Source organism: Archocentrus centrarchus, chromosome 20 (genome assembly GCF_007364275.1).
Source record: "Archocentrus centrarchus isolate MPI-CPG fArcCen1 chromosome 20, fArcCen1, whole genome shotgun sequence".
NCBI classification, from domain to species: domain Eukaryota; kingdom Metazoa; phylum Chordata; class Actinopteri; order Cichliformes; family Cichlidae; genus Archocentrus; species Archocentrus centrarchus.
Window position 1 is genome coordinate 25,454,077 of NC_044365.1, and position 24,388 is coordinate 25,478,464.

Here is a 24,388-nt window from a genome sequence, read left to right on the forward strand (position 1 = left end):
TGATTAGAAATAGAGAGGGCTTTCTACAAGATACAAACCAGTGGTTACACTCAAGAACAAGAAGGCTAGATTAGCTCTTACCAGATAACATCTTAAAGAGCCTGCACCACTTCTGAAAAAAATTCTTTGGAAAGATGAAACCAATATGAACTTGTACCAGAATGCTGGGAAGAGAAAAGTATGGTGAAGGAAAGAAACAGCTCATGATCCAAAGCACACCACAGTTTCTGTCAAACATGATGGCAGCAATGTTATGGCATGGCTGCCACACCCATAAAAGTTATACCAAACTTTTCACGGCTTTTCATGCAAGTGCAAAATTACGCGAGTTTTGGAGCACCTTTAGTCCCTAAAAATGTATTTATAAAAAGAGAATTAGTATTCCGTAGGATATAAGAGCCCTCAGTGCCCTAATGTGGAGGGTTATTTTACCTGCTGTTTTCAACTGCACGTAATCAGAGGTTTTATAGGAGGACTTTGGTGTCACTGGTCTGTAGTATGACTCCCGCAAAACTATAAAAATGTCACGTGATTACCTGAGTTTAGGGTCTGGGCTCTCAGGTTAAAAAAAAAAAAAAAGTAAAAAGAAAATCTGAAGAAAAATCAGGCATGAAGGTAACATTTCCCTGCTAACTTTTGCTCTTAAGTATTCTGAAGTCTAGTTGGAAAAAAGTAGCCATTCACACACTCAGAATATTTTAAATTTTAAAATCATAATCAGCCGTGCTGTGTGAAGAATGAAGGAAAAGGTCCCTCAGATCACTCTTTGTACTGTAGTTTGTACTGTAGCGCATTATTTTACCTCTGCTACCACCTAGTGGAATAGATCTGAACTTGTTAAATGTACGGCGAATAGACTGAAAACATTTGGAGAGAATATGCAAAATACATCATATTTTGTATATCTTATTTTACAGCTGACCTAATGAAATATTCATTTACAAACACAGTCAAATGCATTAAAATTCATGGTTTAGGGTTTTTTTAATGCTTTCCACTAGCACCGTTTGCTCTTATTTTCATTCAAATATTTCTACTTTGGCCACTTGGAATTCTGCCTGTGCTTTGGATGTAAATGTGCATCAAGCAGTGGCTGATCCTTTTAATAGTTATACATGCTAAAGACCATTGTGATTCCAGGAGCCTGTTCTATAAATTTAAACTTGTCATCAAATATGTTTTTGTAAATAAAAAAAAATTAAAAAACCCAAAACAAAACATTTTAGCTATTTCACATCATAGAGGGAACCCAATAAAGTGGCACATGGCAATAATAAACACATATAGTACAAGATAGATGGGCACATCTTCACAGTGTGCATAGAAAGGCAAGCAAAGATACAATTTTTTTAAAAATTACTGTAATTACTTAGTTCTGACCCATAGCCTACAATAAACAGACTGAAGTTGGTTCATAGCAGTCTTAGTTATTCTGCTGTCTTTACTAGGAAAAAGAATTCCTTTCTGAAAATAACTGGAATAAATGATTAGAGTTGCACTAATGTATCAAACATCTGTATGAGCTGATAATGAATTCGAATGTTGGTCTATAGACAAATAAAATCACATTAACCGATTACAGTGGCCACAGTGTGCTTCCTTCTGGTTAAGGAGCAATAAATTAAAAAAAGCCTATCAATTGACTATTACCCTTTTTTTGTTTTTTTTTTTTACGTTTAACATCTGCCCAGAATCTCACATATGGTGGATCACTTGCTAACTAATATTTGTTTCAAACTAAGACACAGTTACCCCTCAAGCTGGTACAAAATATAATTTAACTTCCACTGAACATTTTTCATTTTAATACAGATTCTAAAGACGCATAAGGTGATATAAAAAAAAAAAAACTTAAAAAGTTAGTAATTTTGTGCATACATATTAACTAGATAGATTCCAGGAATGTCTTGGGTTCGTGTAATAATTGTCATGTTTGCACAACATAAATAAATAGGGTGCGCAAGATATGACACACAAGATAAGATAACAAAAAACTAATGGGTCCTCAGGACTTTTTAATGTATTAGTAGTTAAAGACAATAAAACAATAATAATGTATAATGTAGGCTAACTAACATAATTTATTTCTTTGCCTTTTTAATTTTTATTAACTTATTTTTTTAAACCCCCTCATGTGTGACGAATCTGCCGACAGTGCGCGCAGCGTACGCGTCGCGTGGAGAAAGTGCTCCTGGGCGGCAGAAGCGGTGTTTACCTGCTCTCAGAGATTTCATCATTCTCCCTTCTCGCATTACGGCGGTCCATGCTTCTTCGCGGCGCGGCATCGGCACTGCTGAGGACCAGCACTGAGATTTTCCGCTCCTGCCCGCTGTCCACGGTCCGGTTTGTTCAGCAGTCACTTCGCTACTCGCGTAAAAACCGACCGTTTTCAACGTCGGTGTGCTTGTGTAAGAAGAAGAAGACGAGCCTGTGGCTGCAGCTGGCGGAAGGACAAACCATGGACGGCAACATTGAGGAGATTCTCGCCCCTTTGAGGCTTGCAGTCAAAGAACAGGTAATTGTGACTTATCGCCTTATCTTTACTGATATAGACTATGAGTGTTTGTTAACACTGTGATTAGACATATTTTTAGTACCTCCCACTCTGTTGCATTTGCCTTACTCGCTCGTCAGGCTAGCCGGCTAACCGGACCGGCTGCTTGCGAAGCTGTCACTGAATCAGTCGCTTTCTAGCTAGCCGCTAACGTTAGCTGTCAGTCATGTCTGCGCCCTCTGCCACGTTTCAGTGAACTGATGGTGCTGCTGCTTCTGCTGCAGACACTTGTGGAAAGGGTGTGGTCGGGAAAGGAGTCAAAATTTGTACTCCTGACAGAAAATCTATAAAACACTGAGCCCTAAGCTGAGTGATTTCTTTGTAAACATGCCCATACTTGGGTAGAATATTTTTTTAGCAAGTATGTTGGTTTATCTGTGTCTGAAGCCATCTCTCTGCTTTAGGGGGACCTGGTTCGCCAGATGAAACAGGATGGAGCTCCAGATGTGGATATTACTAAAGCTGTAGCAGAACTAAAGGCCAGGAAGAGGACTCTGGAGGCCAAGGTAAGTAATTCGAGTCCACTTAAACTGACTGTACTGTGAAGCAATAAAACTTGATGTGCACTTAAAGTGCTTACACACCTGCAGACAGCCAGGCCGCTCTGAAAATATGATGCTTTTTATTAAATCTGAGGTGAGTACAATCAATTCACCAGGCTGGGATGTTATGAAAATTATTCCAAAATGATAAAGAATGATGAAATCTGGGATTATGAGAACACATGAATTTTCAGAGCTTTCAGCCATGCTACAAAGTCTTCAGAGTTAAAATTTTCTCCCTACTGTTCAAGACCACCAGATGTCCATCCATCATCTTCCACTTGGGTCGGGGGGCATCAGCCTAAGCAGTGAAGCCCAGACCCCTCTCTCCCCAGCCAGCTCACCCAGGGGTACACCTTCCGGTATGACATTCCCGGAACACCTCACCCGAGAGGTGCCCAGGTGGCAGTCTAGTCAGATGCCCAAACTACCTGAACTGGCTCCTTTCGATGTGGAGGAGTAGCATCTCTACTCTGAGCCTCCCCCGAATGACTGCACTCTTCAAATGATCCAGACATTGGGTTATTAAAGAACTAGACGAATGTCATGAAATGATACCTGAGTCAGATCCGTATAGTAAATGAAAGCAGTATAATGCAGTGGAAGCAATTAAGAGGGTCCTGGAAGCTCAGTGTCTTAAAGTTAAGAATAAACTTTAATGGTTAGATATTGTTGTAGAAACCTGTTCTGTCTTAATCTTGGCACTTTTCCCCTTTTTTGGACTTTATGTAAAAATTGCAGGAGTTGGCGTTGCAACCTAAAGATGACATCGTGGACAGAACCAAGATGGAGGATACCCTCAAGAGGCGATTCTTCTATGACCAGGCCTTCGCTATCTATGGAGGTAAGACTTGGATAGCTAGCAGTTAAAATTAAGGTTTCAGTTGGTTATTAAGCCAGCATACAACGCTGTCTTTAAGTGTTCTGTTACCATGCAGTAATGTTCCCCAGGTGTGAGCGGCCTGTACGACTTCGGCCCTGTGGGCTGTGCCTTAAAGAACAACATCCTGCAGGCGTGGAGGCAGCACTTCATCCAGGAGGAGCAGATCCTGGAGATCGACTGCACCATGCTGACCCCCGAGCCCGTCCTCAAGTAGGTGCACTGAATATTTTTTCATCTGTTGTTGTAGTCGTGGTATAAACCAAAGGTTTCATATTTTGGATTTTATAGGCTCTTCATGTATATCTAATAAATGGCAATCTCAGAAACTGCTGAAGAAGACGCCTAGTGGTTCCTAGAGTCGGCTCCAAAGTGCTGAACTGTGGGTTTTTGTTAACAGGCGCATATTGATTTCTGCAATTTTATGCATGGGAGCTGCCACTAATAGCAGCCTTCCATAGCCCGGTTGCAGATACACTGTTGAATGGCATGGAAATGTACGCATTTCTTTGGGATGCATATTTAATCCTTTACTATTGTATTATAATTCCACCAGGACTTCAGGACATGTGGACAAATTTGCTGACTACATGGTGAAAGATGTCAAGAATGGTGAATGCTTCAGGGCTGACCACCTCCTCAAAGGTGAGCATGTTTTGCTTTTTGTCTTCCAGCATTGCAAAAACTAAAGCTGCATCTGTATTATTCATGAGATTCTGCAGATGAGAGGGACAACTGCTGCTACTATTTTCTGGGTATTGCTGTTATGCCTGAGGGGGAATGGAAGTGGCTGGACCAGCAGAAATCACACAGGGCTTACATAGAAATACAGCTGCTAGAATCACAGAGGCTGGAACTGTACCAGAAGCTTATGGTGATGGAGGGAGGACATCTCAGTTACTTAAAGGCTTAATTAAGAATAATTTGCCCAGATGGAGCAAAAATGACTTGATGAAAGCTGAAAATGTTGTGTAATATACAAAACTTATGAAGCATTAATAACTGAGGTATCTCAAATGACATGAACAACCCAAAAAAACAAGCATGTTTCATGTAGCTTATTGGTTTTCAGATTGTTTTCATGCTGGAGGTAGAATATAATTTGCTTCTTATATATTTCACATACTGCTGATTATCACAACTCATAAAACATGACTGTCATGTTTTTCTGTGTCATACAGCACATCTTCAGAAACTGATGTCTGATAAGAAGTGCACAGCAGAGAAGAAGGCTGAGATGGAGGGTGTCATAACCCAGGTCTGTGTTAAGTGAGACGAAATGAGGGATCATGTTTTTTTTGGGGGGGGGGGGCTATGAGTCACTGATTTTGGCTTTTGTGTTGCCATTTTTTCCAGCTGGACAACTACACCCAACAAGAGCTGTCCGATCTCTTTGTGAAATACAGCGTCAAGTCGCCCACCACAGGAAACGAGCTCACACCTCCCATCTCCTTCAACCTGATGTTTCAGACATCCATCGGACCAGGGGGGAATATGCCAGGGTAAAATGACTCCTCAACACTCAACACTCATTGCGTTTGTGTCATTGATTGACTTTTAAGCAATCTGAATTTGCAGCTATCTGAGGCCTGAAACAGCTCAGGGAATATTCCTCAACTTCAAGCGTCTTTTGGAATTCAACCAGGGAAAACTGCCATTCGCTGCTGCTCAAATAGGAAACTCCTTCAGGAACGAAATCTCTCCTCGCTCTGGACTCATTCGTGTTAGGTGAGGAGGTGGACGTCCTCTGGCTCAACTAATATTTTTGTTTTTAGATGAGAGAGAAAACGGGAATATAACTGCCTGATGTTTTTGTGCAGAGAGTTCACCATGGCTGAGATTGAGCACTTTGTGGACCCGAATGAAAAGGTCCACCCCAAATTCCCCAATGTAGCTGATCTGGAGATCATGTTATACTCCTCCAAGGCCCAGACTAGTGGCCAGTCTGCACAGATAATGAGGCTGGGGGATGCTGTAGAGCAGGTAAACATAACCTTAAAAAAACAATGACAAATCCAAAATAATCATTATCTATTGAGATTAAGTAGTAAACACAACAAAAATATGCATAAAATGTAGCTTAAATGTCCCGTCTCGTTCAGGGAGTGATCAACAACTCCGTCCTGGGATATTTCATCGGGAGGATCTACCTCTACCTTACTAAAGTTGGAATTGCCAAAGACAAGCTGCGTTTCCGACAGCACATGGACAACGAGATGGCTCACTACGCCTGTGACTGCTGGGACGCTGAAGCCAAAACCTCCTATGTACGTTCCGCTTCAGAGCTTCCTTACAGCTTATCAGGTTGTTCTTATTCTCTTGCTCAGTGATTATTGTCCCCTGCAGGGCTGGATCGAGATCGTGGGTTGCGCTGACCGGTCATGTTACGATCTGCAGTGCCACGCACGGGCCACAAAGGTCCCTCTGGTTGCTGAAAAGCCTCTAAAAGAACCTATATCCTTAAATCGCAGCAGCACTGAAGTTCTGCAACAAGAAAGAACCTTTTGATGTTGTGATCAGAGTTTCTCCTTGACTTCTCCACACAAAACTGTAAATGTTGTGCAGTTCGAGCCCAACAAAGGAGCCATTGGGAAGGCATATAAGAAGGATGCTAAGCTAGCCATGGAGTACCTTTCTGTGTGTGATGAATGCTTCATTACAGACCAGGAACAGCTGCTCAATGAGACTGGGTGAGTGCTGTCGCTAATCAGTCTCATGCTGATAGTTGAGACATTTTAATTTTTCCAGAAACCGTTAATGTTTCATTTCCGCTCCTCAGAGAGTTCACCATCGAGACCGAAGGCAAGACGTTCAAACTCACAAAGGACATGGTCAGCGTGAAGCGGTTCCAGAAGACTCTGCACGGTGAGCTTCACTCGACCAGAGTGACCAGAGGAAAATGATACTAGAGAGACCGCTTTTATAATGTCTCTGTCGTCCACAGTGGAGGAAGTTGTTCCCAACGTGATCGAGCCCTCCTTTGGCATTGGTAGGATCATGTACACCATCTTTGAGCACACATTCCATGTCAGAGAAGGCGACGAACAAAGAACGGTAAGTCTGGCAACATGTTTCTGTCCAAAATGCCACTGTATGAAGTGCTGCTGCATTCACCCCCCCACGCCCCACCCCGATCAAATTAAATGCCTCATAGCTGAGCCTGTGGTTTTCTTTTTGTTTGGTTTGTTTTGTTTTTTCCTTTGTAGCTTTCTGTTGTACACTACTTTGGCATTTTGCATATGTTGTTTTATGTTTACTGTAATGGTTTCCTTCCTTTTTTATCGCAGTACTTCAGCTTCCCTGCTACTGTAGCTCCTTACAAATGCTCCGTCCTGCCTCTGAGTCAAAACCAAGAATTCATGCCTTTCGTAAGAGAATTATGTAAGTGACCGCATAATGATATGTCCTATTTCAGTCACAGAACAAAAACAACACTTTCTGCAGCTACTTATTGGTTTTGTGTGTGTGTGTGTGTGTGTGTGTGTGTGTGTGTGTGTGTGTGTGTGTGTGTGTGTGTGTGTGTGTGTGTGTTTTTTCCCTTTTATCATTTCCTCCTTTTCCCTTTCTTAGCTGAGGCTATGACCAAAAATGGCGTGTCTCACAAGGTTGACGACTCTTCAGGATCCATCGGGCGGCGCTACGCCAGGACAGATGAGATTGGAGTGGCGTTTGGAATCACCATTGACTTCGACACAGTGAACAAAACGCCTCACACAGCCACTCTGAGAGACCGCGACTCAATGAGGCAAATCAGGGCTGAGGTACTGCTTCAGTTTATTTGATTTGAGTTGATTTTCTCACATGTGCGTGTCGCACAGGTTGGTTGCTTTTGTCACATTGCACAAAGAGAGAAAATCTAAGCAACCATGGAAATGATTTTCATAACCCTTCATCTCACTGACCTGATTGATCATACTAATGATTTGGTGCCATGGAAGTATGAAAAATCATCTCCAAAACACAGACTGCACAGTAGAATAGGTGTGTATTGTACTGCATTTTTAGAGTGCCTTTGTATTCTTAATGATCAGTCAAAGGTTCTCCAGCATCCATGGGATAATGCCAAGAAATCAGACTGTAAGTGATCGCATCCAACAATGATGAAAAATTTATATTATATTATATATATATATATATATATATATATATATATATATATATATATATATATATATATATATATATATATATATATATATATATATATATATATATAAATTTTTCATGTGTGAAATGATTTGTGCGTACACAGTGTTAGTAAATGAGGCCCAGTGAGTTTCCTCCTCTGCCTGCTCTTCGTCTCTCCACGTTTCATGAAATCATCTTGATGGTATTTCTGATTATTATGCTGAGAGAAACACAAATGGACAAACAAGCAAACTAAAAACCCCAACAACACCGAAAACATGCCTCCCCCCTCGGCAGAGGAATAATGTCGAGTGGAAAAATGTGAGGCCGTGCGTGGCTGGAATGAGACTGAGCTTCCTAGTGTGCGAGTAGATGATGTATTTCAGTCGTCTGATTCACTCACATTTCATGGAACAGATACTCGTCTGTTTTAATCAGTACAGCTGCATCCATAAACTGTGCGACTGCTCTTTAGTCATGGAATAACAACCCCAAGTGTTATTTATTTATTTCTTTTTCTTTTTCTTTTTGGCATCAGGGTCTTTTTCTACGATTTTTATGCTTTATTACGTTTTGGGGTCTGAGTAATGCCAGAACGTGAGCCACAAATATCTTTAGACTAATTGATAACTCTTTCTGTGTACTCATTTTGTGACTGTTATTCTGACAGCAACATGACTTAACACTGCCCCAAGTGCATTTTACCTAGAATTCCACACACACCATTTAACACCATTAAGTAAACGCTCCTTTTTCTCCTCACAGGTCAGTGAGCTGCCCGGGATTGTTCGGGATTTGGCCAACGGCACATTGACCTGGGCAGAAGTGGAGAGCAAGTACCCCATCTTTGAAGGACAGGAGACCAGCAAGAAGGACACAAACGAAGAATAAAGTTCACTCATCTGCCAGCCACTCCATGAAAAATCCACAGACTCGTTGCTTTATGCCTCACCAGGAAGAATACTGCGACCGAATTGTGACGAGCTGTAGTAGTGGTGCACAGAGCCCTCCTTGTGTTCCACACCACTGCAATCACTAAATTGTCATGTATTTATCATATCTTTACAGTTGTGGCAAAGCTTGCACAGGACTGTTGTTCCATTGATGAGCAGCATTTCATCCATGTACGACCATCCCAATATGTTGTAAAAGGGAGAAAATGTAATCAGGGTGTTGTCAGTGGAAGGAAACTTCCACCATTCCAGTTTTCAGGCAGATGTGATTGAGCTATTTAACAGTTTCAATAAAAAGAGTCAGCACTTACAGGACACGGACAGAGAACTGTGGCATTTTCTTCTTGTTTTTGAAGCTGAGAAACATAAAACCACTGCTTTTAACTGCAACTGCATAAATTATGTCAAAAATGGCTGTTTAAAGGGTGAACAAATGGATTCTTGAGCTCGGGTTAATTTGGGAGTTTTTATGATGAGCTCCAATGGGAAAAAGTAACACAAAAAAGCTAAAACTCAACATGAATGAAACAAGTTTTAAATGTTGAAGAATAATCAGCCTAACAAACCCAAATTAAACACATCAAGTTACTGTGTTTAAAACACAGTGGATTGGATTGATTTTTGATGTGTTTGACAAATATACAGCATCTTAAATTGTTTTTGTTAAAACATCCAAATCCAAGATATTTTTTTTTTTTTAGAGATCAACAATAAAAGGCTCAAAGCAGCAGGTGGTGCTGTAGTTAGCACCACTGTGCAGCCACTGCGGGTTCGAGCTTTCTATGTGGAGTCTGCATATGTTTCCTGAGCCCTACTTTGGTCTTTTTTTGGGGGGGGGGGTTGTACTCTGATTTACTCCCACAGTCCAAAGATATGCGTAGGTTAACTGGCAATTCTAAAACTGCTCAGTCTTTAAGTCAGACCTTCTAACTATATTTCTGTGATTTAGAAAGACTCAAAGCCTAATACACAAAGACTAAATGGATATTTTACTGCTTAACCACATTACTGGGGTCTCTACAAAAAAATTATTCTGCCGTATGTACCGTACCAATCAAGAGTTTGAGCACACTGGAGTATCAATTTTTCATTATTTTCCACATTTTGTCACAACTGAGTTCTTCAGTAGGTTAAAATATATATATATATAATAAAATTGACCTCCATGAACCAGGAAATTGTGCCACCAAGCTTCTTTTGGCTGCTTTCTCATTCACAATGGATCCTCATTTTATTTATCTATTTTTTCAACTTGTCTCAGATATTGAGAAGCCTCCATATCCTCAGGTTTGTTCAAAATTTGTTGGTACTGTAGTCAGCTGTCTACACAGTATGAACACAGCTCATTGGTGGATGGAGGAGTAAAAGAGCCACAACAAGTTATTTCTAGCTTTTTGTTTACACAGTGCACGTAATACTAGGCTGTTACTAGTATAATAAGGATCAACAGCAGTTTTCATAGAAAAGCAGAATTAATGAACTCTGTTTGAGCTTCCTGGATGATGCAACAGAACAACTTCATTGCTAGAGACTATAAAAGAGAAAATCACCTCCCCTCCAGTTCCCTCAGATTGAAGAAAGCTTGAAGCAAAGAGGAAACTCGAAGCAGATCCAGAGAAGCAAAACGTGTTCGAGTGTCAAGATGGAAGAAATACTTGCTCCTTTAAGGCAGGCTGTGCGGGAACAGGTACGTTTTTTTTCTGTAAGGTTTCAAATACAACCTGAGCCAACTGAACTAGATGGTGCTCATTTTTCAGATTTCCTTTTTTTTTTTTTCAAATAAATAACTGCAGTTTCAACAAGTGCCTATTTTTACTACTTTTTTTTTTTTTAAATCATAGTTGGTTTAGAACAATAGAGCATGATCATTCCAAGCATCTGCCATCTTTTGCAGCATATCTCATGTATCACAGCATTTCTTATTCTTTTTTAATAAAACTGAAAAACTACACAATTATCCTGCAAAAAAAAAAACACATGGCAGAGCCTCAATAGCATATAAGCTGAGGTTAAAATGAAAGGTTATGACTTGCCTTAACATTGTTTCACTTTCAGACACTGCTTTCTATAAGTGATTCCTACAAAAGAATTTGAAGAACTGCGTCTTTTTTTCTTTTTTTTTAAGAAAAAATATTTTTTGCACTTCTGCAAAAAGAAAAAGAAAGAAATGTAAAAAAAAAAAAAAAAAATCAAACATTCATTAGGACGGTGCAAAGAGGAGGTAACATGTAGACCTTTTCTGCAGGGGGACTTGGTCCGTGAGTTACGGGAGAAAGGTGCTTCTGAGCAGGAGGTGAGCAAAGCTGCTGCAGAGCTGAAAGCACGAAAGAAGACTCTTGAAGCAAAGGTGAGAGTCTCACAGCTTCTGTTTCGCCTTTGTGCTGATTCCACTCTCAGCTTGACATGTTTTCTGTTTTATGACCCTCGCTCTGGTTAAAGAATAATGCTACAAACCATCATTTCCTGTTACAGGAACTGGCTCTGCAGCCCAAGGATGACACAGTGGACCGAGTGAAAATGGAAGACACACTAAAGAGAAGATTCTTCTATGATCAGGCTTTTGCCATATATGGAGGTAAAGCACCAGAATGAAAGGAAAATCAAAACAATGAACAATGGAAGCTGATAGAGGAAGTTGTAAACCACAAGAAAACACTTCAGGAAATATCTAGCTTCACTGTTTAATTAGTCATGAAAAATCAACTTGTTCCTCAGGTGTGAGCGGCCTGTATGACTTCGGCCCAGTTGGCTGCGCCCTGAAGAACAACATCCTGCAGGTTTGGAGGCAGCATTTCATCCAGGAGGAGCAGATCCTGGAGATCGACTGCACCATGCTGACCCCTGAGCCCGTCCTCAAGTAGGAACACTCAAAAGAAAGCACTAACCCAAGTTTGACTTCTAATAGATTTGTCCTAAACCTGCTTCCTTCTTTCAGGACGTCTGGACATGTGGATAAATTTGCTGACTACATGGTGAAAGATGACAAGACAGGAGAATGCTACCGAGCAGATCATCTTCTCAAAGGTGAATTCATGACATGGACAGAGAACAGAGAAAATTACAGAATACTAAAATTACTATGTCAGAGTATAGCATATATCATGGTACTTCTTGATAATAATCTTTTCAGGTGTTCCTCTATCTGACATCTGTCAAGGCATCAATGAATGATGGGAATAATCATTTGACATTTAAATAGAGTGTGTTAAAGTTTTTGCCTCACATTTTCTGGCTGTTAAAAACAAATAAACCTTACTGTTAGTTAGAGAGATATTTTGAGAGATTCTTAATATGTGTCATTTCTTGTATAGCCTACTATGTTCTAGGTTGAAACTTTGGCAAATTGTCAAACTTACAGATTTATAGATTATAGATTTTATGTTTGGGGGTCAAAGTAACAAGAAAAAGCATAAATTAATGCCCCAAAAGTCTGAAAACATTTGCCAAAAATAAAAACAAGGACTCTTAACGCCACATCGAGACAGTATGAAGGTTACTGCATCTAACAGCAAATGCGTGTATACATTTCCTTTTCCTGCAGGGAGAGAGCTGCGTGTTGTCTGTATAGGTTTCTTTGTATAACCTTTCACACTTTTTTTTATTGTACATTTTTATAACGGACTTGTTGGCAGTTTAATTTTTAGACACATTCTGGGCTAAAACCGAACTGATCACAGAACTAAACACTTTAATAAAAGAATAATTTAAAAAAAATGCATGTTAAAATCCTTACGTCTGTGTTCTGTTTTTGATTCCTCACAGCTCACTTAAAAAAACTCATGTCTGAGGAGAAATGCTCAGCGGAGAAGATGACTGAGATGGAGGGTGTAATCACACAGGTGTGTACTTCACAAACGCACGGAAGCTCTGGCGCGTTGGTGAAGAAGTAATCCTCTGATGCATTTGTGGTCCCTCTGTTTCAGATGGATAATTACGCTCAGCGGGAGTTGGCCGATCTGTTTGTGAAATACAATGTCAAGTCTCCTGCCACAGGAAATGACCTCACACCTCCCAGCTCCTTCAACCTGATGTTTCAGACATCCATTGGGCCTGGAGGAAACATGCCTGGGTACTCATATTTACACCTACAACGTTTGTGTCAGGTGTCTTTATTTTGCAGCTTTGAAATCGTGTGCGCTGATATTGATTTCGCAGCTACCTGAGACCTGAAACAGCACAAGGAATGTTCCTCAACTTCAAGCGCCTGTTAGAGTTCAACCAGGGAAAGCTTCCCTTTGCTGCTGCTCAGATCGGAAACTCCTTCAGGAATGAAATATCCCCTCGCTCTGGACTCATTCGTGTTAGGTGATCAGGAACTCTGTTTAAAGTGAATTATCCCTGGATTCAGTGGATATTGAGTGAAACATTAACTTCTCCTGCTTACAGGGAGTTCACCATGGCCGAGATCGAGCACTTTGTCGACCCAAATGAGAAGGTCCACCCGAAATTCTCCAGCGTGGCCGACCTGGAGATCATGCTGTTCTCCTCCAAGGCTCAGACCAGCGGACAGTCTGCGCAACTGATGAGGCTGGGAGATGCTGTGGAGCAGGTAGGTAACATTTTTGCTGACTTACCTTAGAGTGCCAAAGCCATACCTTAATTGCATGGTTACCCTGAAATGTTAAAATGTCTGCTGAAACTTATAGACCATAAATGAAAGCATGAATAGAAACAGGTTTGCTAGTTCATTCAGTATTTAATGCAAATCTTTATGTTCACTGTCTGTCTGATGCAGGGAGTCATCAACAACTCTGTGTTGGGCTACTTCATTGGAAGAATCTACCTCTATCTGATAAAAGTGGGACTGTCCAAAGACAAAGTGCGCTTCCGGCAGCACATGGAAAACGAGATGGCTCATTACGCATGCGACTGCTGGGATGCCGAATCCAAAACCTCCTATGTAAATATTTTTTCTGTTACTCCCACGTACAGGCTTATAAAACCATTTAAAAAAACACTGTCCTGTTTTAATCTTGTTGTACCATTGTGGGTTTTTTTTTTCTTTCTCAGGGTTGGATCGAAATTGTGGGCTGTGCTGATCGCTCCTGTTATGACCTTTCATGTCATTCCAGAGCCACCAAAGTCCCCCTAGTGGCAGAAAAGATGTTAAAAGAGCCCATATCCTTTTATATAGCACTAATTTACAACAACAGTTGCCTCAAGGCACTTTATATTGTGAGGTGAAAACCCTACACCTGGCAACAGTGAGAAGGAAAAACTCCCTTTTAACAGGAAGAAACCTCCAGCAGAACCATGATCGGGGGGGGGGCAGCCATCTACTACAACCGGTTGGGGGTGAGGGGAAAGAGAAGACAGCAGACAGACACAGGACAAAAGGCAAACTATGGGAAAGATCCAGAGTTTCATAAGCTGACCCTGTACAAAAAAGATATTTCAAAATGGCCTTTTAGATTTCATGCTAAAATGATCTTTTATGATCTCAGTAAACACTTTCCTGATGAGTTTATCAGCAGCTATTTTAAAGTCCTGTTTAATATAGAATGGTGTTTATTTTGTAATAATAAACGAAAACAGGGTAAAGGATGTGCAGTGTCTCTAAGCCAGGTCTTGTTTTGAAAACATAAGATGGTGATAACCAGAAAGCTCGAGGCTTCAGAGCATAACTTCCCCAAACAGTGGGTGCGTCTCACTGGCTTCATCCATCCTTTCTAAGGTCTATTGTTGTGTATTTTCAAGAAAGACTAAGTTGATTTCAAAGGTTTCACAGCACCTATGCTTGCATTTATTCCTCTAATAAAAAGTGCCAAAAACTTTACTGTCAGTATTCTGAAAATCTCTGCCAGTTTTACGCCTTAATTTCTTCTCACAAAACGGTAAATGTTGTCCAGTTTGAGCCCAACAAGGGAGCCATCGGGATGGCCTACAAAAAAGATGCCAAGCTGGCTCTGGAGTACCTGGCTCTCTGTGATGAGTGCTACATCAGCGATCAGGAAAAGCTTCTCAGTGAAACAGGGTGATTAATGACTCTGCCTGCTGTTCACAACCATAAAGTTCATTTATGTATAATTTTGTGACTTGGTGATGCTGTGTTTCTGTCTGCAGGGAGTTCAGCTTTGAGACGGAGGGCAAAACCTTCAAGCTCACCAAAGACATGGTCAGTGTGAAGAGGTTCCAGAAAACCCTGCATGGTAAGAGGTGACATCAAACCTGTTTTTTTAATGCCAGAGTAGAAGAATTAATTTGGAGGGGGGAAAAAACCTTAATTGTCTCTGTTTTTTTTTCCTGCCACAGTGGAGGAGATCATTCCCAATGTGATCGAACCTTCCTTTGGCATTGGCAGAATCATGTACTCTATCTACGAGCACTCATTCCACATCCGGGAGGGGGATGAACAGAGGACGGTAAGAACGCTCCACAACAGGAAACAGATCTTAGTCCCAGTTACATGCTCGTTTTGTTATAATTTAAGGTGATTTGTTTCGTGTCCAGTATTTCAGCTTCCCTGCCACTGTAGCTCCATACAAATGTTCCATCCTGCCTTTGAGCCAGAACCAGGAGTTTGTGCAATTTATCCTCCAGTTAGGTGAGTCTAATGTTTACATTTCAGTAGAGTACTAGGTTTTGGGAATGGGAATAGCTTTTGGGGAATACTATTGAAAAGAAGGTTGATTCCACTAGATAGTTACCTTAGCCTGGCTTAGCATAAGTATGATATTTTTCTTTTTCACATGACTGTATGGTTTTGTCAGGGTTAAAGTGTGGTGTGAAGCACACTAAAAATAGCTACAAGTCTTGCAATACAGAGTATACATAGTAGTATTACTTGGCGAGCTTTAGAGGTTGATAGGTGTAGCTGTACTCTAGCTATACTTTTCCTCTGTTTATTGCTTCACATTTAAGCAAATTTCCCAAAGTTTAAAACTAATGAGATGGTTTTCTACATGAAACTAAATATCAGATTTGATTCCTTCCTCACTTTTCCTTCATCTGTCTGCCTTCAGCTGAGGCTATGACCAGAAATGGTGTGTCCTACAAGGTGGACGACTCTTCAGGGTCCATCGGCAGGCGTTACGCGCGGTCAGATGAGATCGGTGTGGCGTTTGGAATCACCATCGACTTTGACACAGTGAACAAGACGCCTCACACGGCCACTCTGAGAGACCGCGACTCAATGAAGCAAATCAGGGCTGAGGTAGAACAATGAACTATTTCTAATTAAAAAAAGTATCATATCTGTTTTTTTTTTTCTTTTTTTGTTTTTTTTTCTTTTGGGTATTAATATACAAAAATATATCACAGGTCATGGAGTTGCCAGACATTGTACGAGATCTGGCTAACGGCACCTTGAAGTGGGCTGATGTGGAGAGCAAGTTCCCCTTATTTGAAGGACAGGAGACCAGCAAGAAGGAGTAACCAAGAAAACCATCCATTCATCCATCTATGAAAACCAAATTAAAAAAAAAATCTAATACAGTGTTATTTTCCATTTGTATCCAGACACTGTGAATTTTGAATTTAATAGTCTGCCTTACAATTTGATTGCATTTCAGATGTATAAACTTTTAGGATTGCATCTGCTCATACAAACTATGAAAGCAGAGAACAGTTAAAAGCCTATTTTTTTTTTATATATATATTGTAACCTTTGGTTGGCCTTGTCAAATAAACAATAAAACGTTAGCCTTCCAGTTCAGTTGTGTGCTCATTTGCAGCTTAAATGACAAACTGTATTGTATTTTGTGATATTGTCACTAGTCGGCACTGCGTGTTGTTTTACAGCTCCCAGTTTGTTGTTCGAATCTGAGACATGGAGCTTTGGCTACAGGCAGCTCAAAATTGCAGCAGGCTTAGACCATCCCAAAACAGATCTGGCAACATGTGGCATGGTAAATTGCATGTAGAGAAAAAGATCTGGGTCTTTTTATTTAAAACTATAAAAAATAGTTCCCCAAATCTTCAAATTGTTATGTTAAACAGTGTGATGCAATATTTAAGACTCTTCAGTATTAAATTAACAAATGGCTTCTGTGAATACGTTTCTGGGGGTTTTGTTAACTTGTTGCTGCATATTATCAAATATATGCAATAACTTATGAGATGCCAACATAAGAGACCTGAACAGACATCTGATGCTGTGTGGCTCATAGTCTATTATACTGATTTAGCAGTCCTCCTGTTCCGCCCCTCTGTGTCAGTGCACAAGGTATAAATACATCATGCCACCTTTAACGGGTGGCAGCTCCCTCTCAGGGAGTCAGAGGGACCTGCAGCCTGACCTGCACTCTGTAGAAGCACAGCAGATGTAAAAGTTTATCTTTGCTTCCATGTTTTGTTTTTTTAATGTGACATTTTAAAGTGCCTTTGAAACAATTTGAATTTTTTTTAGAAAAAAAAAAAACTTCTTTGGGCTTACTGCGATCAAGGTCAGTATCACAACAGGTGGTGTGGAGGACAAAATGAAGTGCATGACCGTGTGGCATTTCAGCAGCAGGCACCTCATTCATTCACTGTGACGAGAAAGCAGGAATGGGTTTTTAATGTACTTTATCGTTATTGCAATTAGCTCAGTTTGATTTTTCTCTTACAGCAACATAACTGTTTTACTGTGTCCAGCATGCATACGCTACAATTCATTGCAGAAGAGTTGTTCGGTTAAAAATAGCAGGCAGCGGCACTTTGTTGTTGCCTCTAAATTCTAATCGGCCCATCTACACAAGCCAGAGAGAGATATCATTCCTAAGTGATTAAGGCTTAAAATCAGGTATTATTCTGCAAGCTTTCGGGAACAGAATTTCTTAAATAAGAAGTCAAAAACAAGTTCTTATGGTACCAAAGAAGATGCATCAGAATTCACAAAGCAGTAGGTAAATAAATGGAAAGTTCCTGTCTTTGCTATATTAGGAAGATGTAGCAAAAATGAACAAATTCTTTGCGTTTGCAGTGAGTATCATGCAGATGCATTTATTTGCAAATCAAATCAAAAAAGCAGTGCCTCAGCATGAAAGCACTTTAACTGTGTCTCAATTGTGGACAATAATGTTATAAATACACTCAAGTACTGCATAAGTACTATTTTAGGTTGTCTGCTTGTGATTTGTCTATGTTACTACACTATTTTGGGAAAAGGAAGAATGTTTTTACTCCCCTGTATTTATTTTAGTTGCTTTTATATAGATATATACAGATTAAACAGTGGTTCTCAAAATGAGGTACAGCGACCTACAGGGGTCTGCAAATTAATTTACTGTAAATCAGGAAAATGTGTTGCATCAAAGTGTATATAGCACAGGCTGTATATAAAAGATGGATGTAGCTTTCAGATCTGAAAAGTGACGCTAATGCAGAAGCACATTAAACTTGGATTTTTTTCTACTGACCAGGCAAAACGCCTCTGTGACCTCAGGAAACACTTGTTGGGTTTGTTGTCTCAGTTGCTAGTTTCTAGTATTACTGAAGAAAATTCTGGTGCTTGTTAGAGTCAAGGAGGATGACACAGTATGCTTTAGGGCAGATAAGTCCTGTGACTGACAAGTCGCAACCCTGTGGTGGAGCAGATCCCTCGGTTTCTCAGTCAGATCTGCCCCTCACAAGATGGCAGCTTGAAAGGTGTGGGCAATTTACGCCAAGATCACCAGCATATCATGTGAATTACTTTCTCCCATGTTATCACAGGGCCATTAGAAACTGATATGATTGTGACCAATCATGTCGTTCTGTCATGAGGTCATTAATTTCTCTCAGGGTGAAATCAACCCTTCCTGCTGCTGTGTCGCTTCCCTTATTAGCCAGCTGGCTAGCTTGCGAGTGCAGAGAAATATCTGAGTGAGACCACATCATCAGTTAAGTCTAAAACTTTCACCTGTGAGTGGTTCCTGGATTAAACTACCCAACATTAAATAAACCAACATGACAAACATTCAAGGACCTCTTGCTAATGTGTTAGTCATAGTGATCCAGTAATATGAAAATATAACACAGATGGAGGCCGTTCTGCTGAATGAGTGCAGATCTTTTGCTCTGAGGTGTATTTTTGAGCACTGCTGTTCTGGTTTCACCTGAATAATAATCATTTAATAATATGCAAAATTATCAGTTAATACATCCATTTGATGAATATGAAAATACAAGTACAGTAAACATCCTGAGATAGTCACAGATTAAACATGGACAGGAAGCAAATGGCTTTTGTTACTTTCCATGTCTTATAATGTGTCACAGAAACTTCAGAAGTCTATTTTAGTTGGATTATACAAAATAATGGAATACATTTTCTCATACAAACACTGCAATAGCACTGCGACACTTTCATTTTTATTTTTAGGATTGCAGCTGTTCATGAAGAATAATGTGCCCCCCCCCCCCCCCCCCCCCCCCCCCCCCCCCCTGTTGTACAGCAGTGAGTGGGATCTAAAACATATAAACAGGGGAAAGTGGGGAAACCATCAGGATATCTCTTTTATATCTAGGCAGGATAAGATAACTGTGCAGCGCTATTTGGTGCCATTTAAAAAGGAAAACGTGTTTTAGGTGCGGCCTACAGATAAAGTGCCGACTACTCTGACTTCTCAGCGGTTTGTGTTCAGGAGCCTCCGGAACGCCGCTCTCTCCCGACTGCATCACCATGGGGATCAAAGCTGCTCTTCCCAAGTATGAGATTTATTTCTACAACACTGTTTTGTGTCTGGCCATGTTCTGGGCCACCAGCTGGATCTTTGAGGTGTCCAGTTGTGAGTATGAGTAAACATGATGAATATGATGCATATTATATTTGATCATTTGTATTGAAAACAACTCAGAAGACCATTCTATTTAAAGGTTGTTTACTTTATCCTCAGAGTTTGACATTTGCTAAACCTTTAGGGCCAATAACTGTATCAAAATGGCTATAAAATACCAGCTAACCACTCTCTAATTCAGTGATTTTATCCTGGACTATCAATACTTTATAACCAAGTTATCGTACAGATTAAATCTAAAAAAAAAAGGGACTGAAATTAAGTTTGAATAAATTATCTTCCTTCTTGTTCCACATGAATGTAAGGCTCATGTGGAACTGTAGCACAGTCACGTACAGACAATACAATGTGAAGTACAGTACAAGTATAGGGGCAGTGTCACAGTGCGAGGGTGAGGAGTCTGAGCTATGCAGATCATGCTGAGGAGAACAGGTGTCAGTATTAATACCACAGAGCACAAGAAGAAAATAGGCCCTCTGTTTGACCTACATTTGTTTCACTGTCACTGTAGCAAAAGTCTGGCATTTGTACTCAAGAGCAAGAAAACAAAACACGTTGAACAGAAACTCTTGGTTGCTGTACCAAAGTGTAAACTGTCCTCATCCTTTTTCCATCCTATTGTCAGCCAATGCAAACAGAAAGACATTCAAAACCAGCGTGAAGCCAGGATGGTACTACTTTGGGAGGAAAATGGTAAGAAAATGCTTGCAGATCATTTGTCATTAACAAAAAAGAGTTTCTAATATTTAATTTTGTGCTCACGGGTCTACAGGAAACGGCAGATTTTGAGTGGATGATGTGGTTTTCCACCTTCAGAGAGCACATCCTATTTGCTCTCTCTGGTCATGTGCTGTTTGCCAAGATCTGCTCCATGCTGGCTCCACAGGTGCTTCTGCTCATAGATTGATGGATTATTTTCATTGAGCTGCTGTAGGTGGATTTATGTAGTATAGAACAATATTTACTGCTAGGGTTAATAGTCCAAGTGAAATATTGAGCTGCTATGAAACCCAGTTGATTTCTCATCATTTTTTAGCAACCTTTGAAATCTTCTTTGTCACAATTTATTTTTGCAACATTGCACACTGGCTTTTTATATCATAAATCACAGATGAAGAACTGGACGAGGCAGATAGACATAAGTGTCATTACTGGGGAGACTTAAAGGAAATCAATACAGTTTTTGTTGCATACCTTCTAAAAGGTTACAGTTGTGGTCAGTAGTTTATTCCACTCATGGGGCTGGTGGGCATCAATGTGATGGTAATTTTGGGCTTTTAATGATTTCTTTGAACGGTTCTTTTTCCAGAGTGAAATGATTGTACACCATATATCTTTAATGAGTTTAAAAAAGAAGAATTGGGTGCACAAGTTTGAATTTATTTTGGATTTTCTCTGTTGGAACACCCAGCTGTGTCCAAGTTCCAACCATCTAGCTGTTGTTTTGAGGGGAAGTTGATGAATTTGGAGGTAATCCTCCTTCTTTATTATTCCATATTCTGTATTGGTCAATCCAATGAGTGCTGTCAAACAAATCCTTTTTATACTGGCAAACAGAAACTACCAGTTGTATCACTAACAAGAAGTTAATAGGCCTTGGCCTTGTCAAGTTAAGACATTGTAGAACCTTCAGCACCACTTATTAAAAGATTTTAAAAAGTGTATGTATATATTTGAGCCTGTATGTCTCCAAACTTTTGACTGGGACTGATGACTGGGATGATGAGTGTATGTAAACTGCTGACCACAATAACACCTTAACTGGCATAACTTGTTTTTTGTATTTTCAAACATGTGCAGACACTATTTTTCTGTCCCACAGCACAGGTCCTTGGTATACATGGCATACGGTCTGCTTGCTGTGTGGACCAGCATGGGCTGGACCTACGTCACCCTCATCCTCTCCCACTGCATCCTGCTCTACAGCATCTCCTTAGTGAAAATTCGCTGGCTTTGCTTTGTCACTGGTCTTTGTACCCTGGCTACATTCAAGTGTGAACCCTTTATTTCCTGGCAGGTAAACTGCTGGCACTCATGCCCCCTCAGTATATTACCTACATATTTTTCATGTTTCCCCATATCTTCTCTCCATAGGCAGGCTTTGTGGACGGAGACTTTGAGCTGCGTCCCATTTTCTTCTATGGAGGATGTGGGTTTACAATCATGCGCTGTATGAGTTTTGCTCTGGAGAACTGTGAAAGAAAAGATGGGAACTACAACATCCTGGAGCTGCTCAAGTACAACTTCTACCTCCCTTTCTTTTTCTTCGGGCCCATCATGACTTTTGATAAATTTTATGTTCAAGTAAGTTGAACTAGAGTCTTAGAATAATTCAGGTTTCTAGAAAGCAAAAAAAGTGAAGAGTTTCCCATGTGTAACAAAATAGTCAAATATCAGTCACTGATGAGGCATATGTGACCAAACATTGCTGGTTTTGTTTACTTCTCATTACTAACCATAAAGATATTTAGTACACGCAGTGTAATGTAAAAAGGATAAATTCAGCAGTTCATGCAGTTTACATACATTTATGTTTTCATCAGCAACAAAACTAGCCTGATTTAGGCTAGAGGGTTAGAGTATACCTTCACAAGAGTGCTCTTGATCTACTGAGGTTGAAAGTTTCTCTTTCTCTCTAGCTGTGACATGTGTTTGCTGCCCTCTGCAGGTCAACAGGTCTGACCTGACCAGGAAAGAGCGGGAGATGTGGAATATCAACTTGCATGGCGTGATCCACCTGATCGTCATCATTGTAGTGGACATCCTCTTTCACTACATGTACATCCTCACCATCCCCACTGACATGAAGCTGCTGAAGCACTTGTCTGACTGGGCTCTAGGTGTGCGCCACTTCACTAAAAATACCTATTTTAATATTTTTAATCCCAATGGCATGTGAAAATGCACAAATGAAGACTGAGCATTACAAGATATATGACAGCTTTGACACAGTGCGTATGTTTTTTTTTCTAAGGTTTTAGTTATCATCTTGAAATCTTCAGTCTTTTTTTGCAGTTTTAATTTAATTTATTTGAGAGGAAAGGAAACTGACAGCAGAACTGATGCCATTGCATTGTTTCCAGTGGGTCTGTCTTACTTTAACCTGGTGTATGACTGGGTAAAAGCTGCTGTCATGTTTGGAGTCATCAACACAGTATCCAGACTGGATCACCTTGACCCTCCTAAACCACCAAAATGCATCACCATGCTCTATGTGTTTGCTGAAACGTGAGTGAAGCTTGATCACACAAGATTGATTCCAGGAGTATATATGGTATATGTTGTATTAAATCTGATGCTTGTTTTGTAGCCATTTTGACAGAGGGATCAATGATTGGCTGTGCAAGTAAGTGCCTCAGAAAGGTCTGCATTTTAAAGTCATGTTAATCATGTGGAAAATAGAAGTTCTGATGAAGCCCTCATCCACAGATATGTGTATAATTACCTGGGTGGAAAGCATGAGAACGTGGTGGAGGAGCTTGTGGCTACACTCTGCACCTTCGGCATCACAATCCTCTGGTTGGGACCCTGTCAGGTGGTCCTGATCTGGGCTTTCCTTAACTGTTTTGGTCTCAACTTTGAGCTGTGGACAGCCAAATTCTTCTCTATGGAGCCATTTGCTTCTTTTGAGGTTGGTTAGAGGAGGTTGTTTGTACATTTCAATAAGTGATTTATGATGGATAAGGGATTTAATGTGCATGTTGTATATAAATAATGGTTTGCAGACAGCAATGTCAGAGGCAATGACCCGTCGTGTCAGAGCCATCTTCAACACCTTCAACTTCTGGAGCATTGTGTTGTATAACGTTCTGGCCTTGAACAGTGTGGAATTTGCCAAGTTGGTCGCCAAACGGCTGCTTCTCAAAGGTGATTTTGGATTTTCATTTTAAAAGGAGGTTTAATTTCTTACTAGCTCTAATTAACAACAAATTACCTTCCCAGGCTTCCCCATAACCACCATCATCGTCATGTTTGTGACCTACTGTCTGATTCAAGTGATCAAGGAGCAAGAGAGGAGACAGGCCCTTATAGACGATCCCGATCCACTCCCACCTGCACCGCCTCCAAACGCCGTCACCAGTCCCCCCACATCTGCAACTTCACCCGCTGCTGCTCAGCCAGCGGCAGATCCCAGCAAAGAAAAAGCAGAGTAGATATTTGATATTTTTAACAAACGGTTCAAAAAAAATGTGAGTTCTGTCCAAATGCTAACAGTAATATGTGTCTAGATTTTATAACATGGGTTTTGAATGGATGTGGAGAACCTCACTGTGAATAAAGTATTTTTGTCTAAAGGAGAATTTAAAAGAATTCACAAATTCATGAATGAATTGACAGGACAAAAAAAAATAAAACTACAATGTAGGAACTGCAATGATTTGTTCAAGCATTTATAATTTGTGTCTTTATGGAAGGTTTTTGACCTTTCTGATGAAACTGTTTGGGCTTTTTACACTACATGAGTCAGCGTGGAGGCTTCTCATAGGACTGTGAGCTATTTCTGTTGTATTACATCAGCATTTTGTCACTGAAATCCTGCTTGATGCTTCCACATGGAAAACACTTTTAACACTGTTGGGAGGGAGTGCTACAGACACCTGTGGTGAATCATTGCTTTGACCAGAACTGGGCAA

At 40.3% G+C, this 24,388-nt stretch overlaps 3 protein-coding genes and 1 non-coding gene across 4 annotated transcripts; all 4 read left to right on the forward strand.

Annotated features, from left to right (window-relative positions):
* Positions 1–2,227: 2,227 nt before the first annotated feature.
* On the forward strand, positions 2,228–9,385 carry LOC115799576 (glycine--tRNA ligase). The gene is made up of 17 exons (XM_030756799.1): positions 2,228–2,515; positions 2,959–3,060; positions 3,838–3,940; positions 4,048–4,189; positions 4,533–4,621; positions 5,158–5,234; positions 5,333–5,478; positions 5,555–5,704; positions 5,797–5,959; positions 6,079–6,243; positions 6,323–6,430; positions 6,521–6,666; positions 6,756–6,841; positions 6,921–7,030; positions 7,264–7,357; positions 7,547–7,737; positions 8,870–9,385. The coding sequence occupies exons 1-17, from the start codon at positions 2,264–2,266 to the stop codon at positions 8,993–8,995; spliced, it is 2,250 nt and encodes a 749-aa protein (XP_030612659.1). The 5' UTR covers positions 2,228–2,263; the 3' UTR covers positions 8,996–9,385.
* LOC115800000 (small nucleolar RNA SNORA84) lies at positions 4,320–4,456 on the forward strand. Its single transcript, XR_004021633.1, has one exon. It is a non-coding gene; the product is annotated as a small nucleolar RNA SNORA84 (small nucleolar RNA).
* Positions 9,386–10,628: 1,243 nt separating the features above from the next.
* Positions 10,629–16,706, forward strand: LOC115799557 (glycine--tRNA ligase-like). Its single transcript, XM_030756779.1, has 17 exons — positions 10,629–10,744; positions 11,303–11,404; positions 11,530–11,632; positions 11,773–11,914; positions 11,993–12,081; positions 12,820–12,896; positions 12,981–13,126; positions 13,213–13,362; positions 13,444–13,606; positions 13,793–13,957; positions 14,068–14,175; positions 14,886–15,031; positions 15,121–15,206; positions 15,310–15,419; positions 15,508–15,601; positions 16,020–16,210; positions 16,318–16,706. The coding sequence occupies exons 1-17, from the start codon at positions 10,700–10,702 to the stop codon at positions 16,429–16,431; spliced, it is 2,031 nt and encodes a 676-aa protein (XP_030612639.1). The 5' UTR covers positions 10,629–10,699; the 3' UTR covers positions 16,432–16,706.
* A 596-nt stretch (positions 16,707–17,302) lies between these two features.
* Positions 17,303–24,388, forward strand: hhatlb (hedgehog acyltransferase like, b). The gene is made up of 12 exons (XM_030756992.1): positions 17,303–17,441; positions 19,602–19,745; positions 20,380–20,447; positions 20,527–20,640; positions 21,577–21,771; positions 21,849–22,058; positions 22,423–22,594; positions 22,838–22,982; positions 23,065–23,100; positions 23,184–23,385; positions 23,480–23,621; positions 23,697–24,388. Exons 2-12 carry the CDS (start codon positions 19,640–19,642, stop codon positions 23,906–23,908), a joined length of 1,602 nt encoding a protein of 533 aa, XP_030612852.1. The 5' UTR covers positions 17,303–17,441; positions 19,602–19,639; the 3' UTR covers positions 23,909–24,388.

Coding starts and splice junctions, on each gene's coding strand:
- LOC115799557 (XM_030756779.1), top strand. CDS start 10,700: ATGGAAGAAATACTTGCTCCTTTAAGGCAGGCTGTGCGGGAACAG. Junction 10,745..11,302: donor GGCAGGCTGTGCGGGAACAG/GTACGTTTTTTT, acceptor CCTTTTCTGCAG/GGGGACTTGGTCCGTGAGTT. Junction 15,032..15,120: donor AAGCTTCTCAGTGAAACAGG/GTGATTAATGAC, acceptor TTCTGTCTGCAG/GGAGTTCAGCTTTGAGACGG.
- hhatlb (XM_030756992.1), top strand. CDS start 19,640: ATGGGGATCAAAGCTGCTCTTCCCAAGTATGAGATTTATTTCTACAAC. Junction 19,746..20,379: donor GATCTTTGAGGTGTCCAGTT/GTGAGTATGAGT, acceptor TCCTATTGTCAG/CCAATGCAAACAGAAAGACA. Junction 23,622..23,696: donor CAAACGGCTGCTTCTCAAAG/GTGATTTTGGAT, acceptor TTACCTTCCCAG/GCTTCCCCATAACCACCATC.
- LOC115799576 (XM_030756799.1), top strand. CDS start 2,264: ATGCTTCTTCGCGGCGCGGCATCGGCACTGCTGAGGACCAGCACTGAG. Junction 5,479..5,554: donor CCAGGGGGGAATATGCCAGG/GTAAAATGACTC, acceptor CTGAATTTGCAG/CTATCTGAGGCCTGAAACAG. Junction 7,358..7,546: donor GCCTTTCGTAAGAGAATTAT/GTAAGTGACCGC, acceptor TCCCTTTCTTAG/CTGAGGCTATGACCAAAAAT.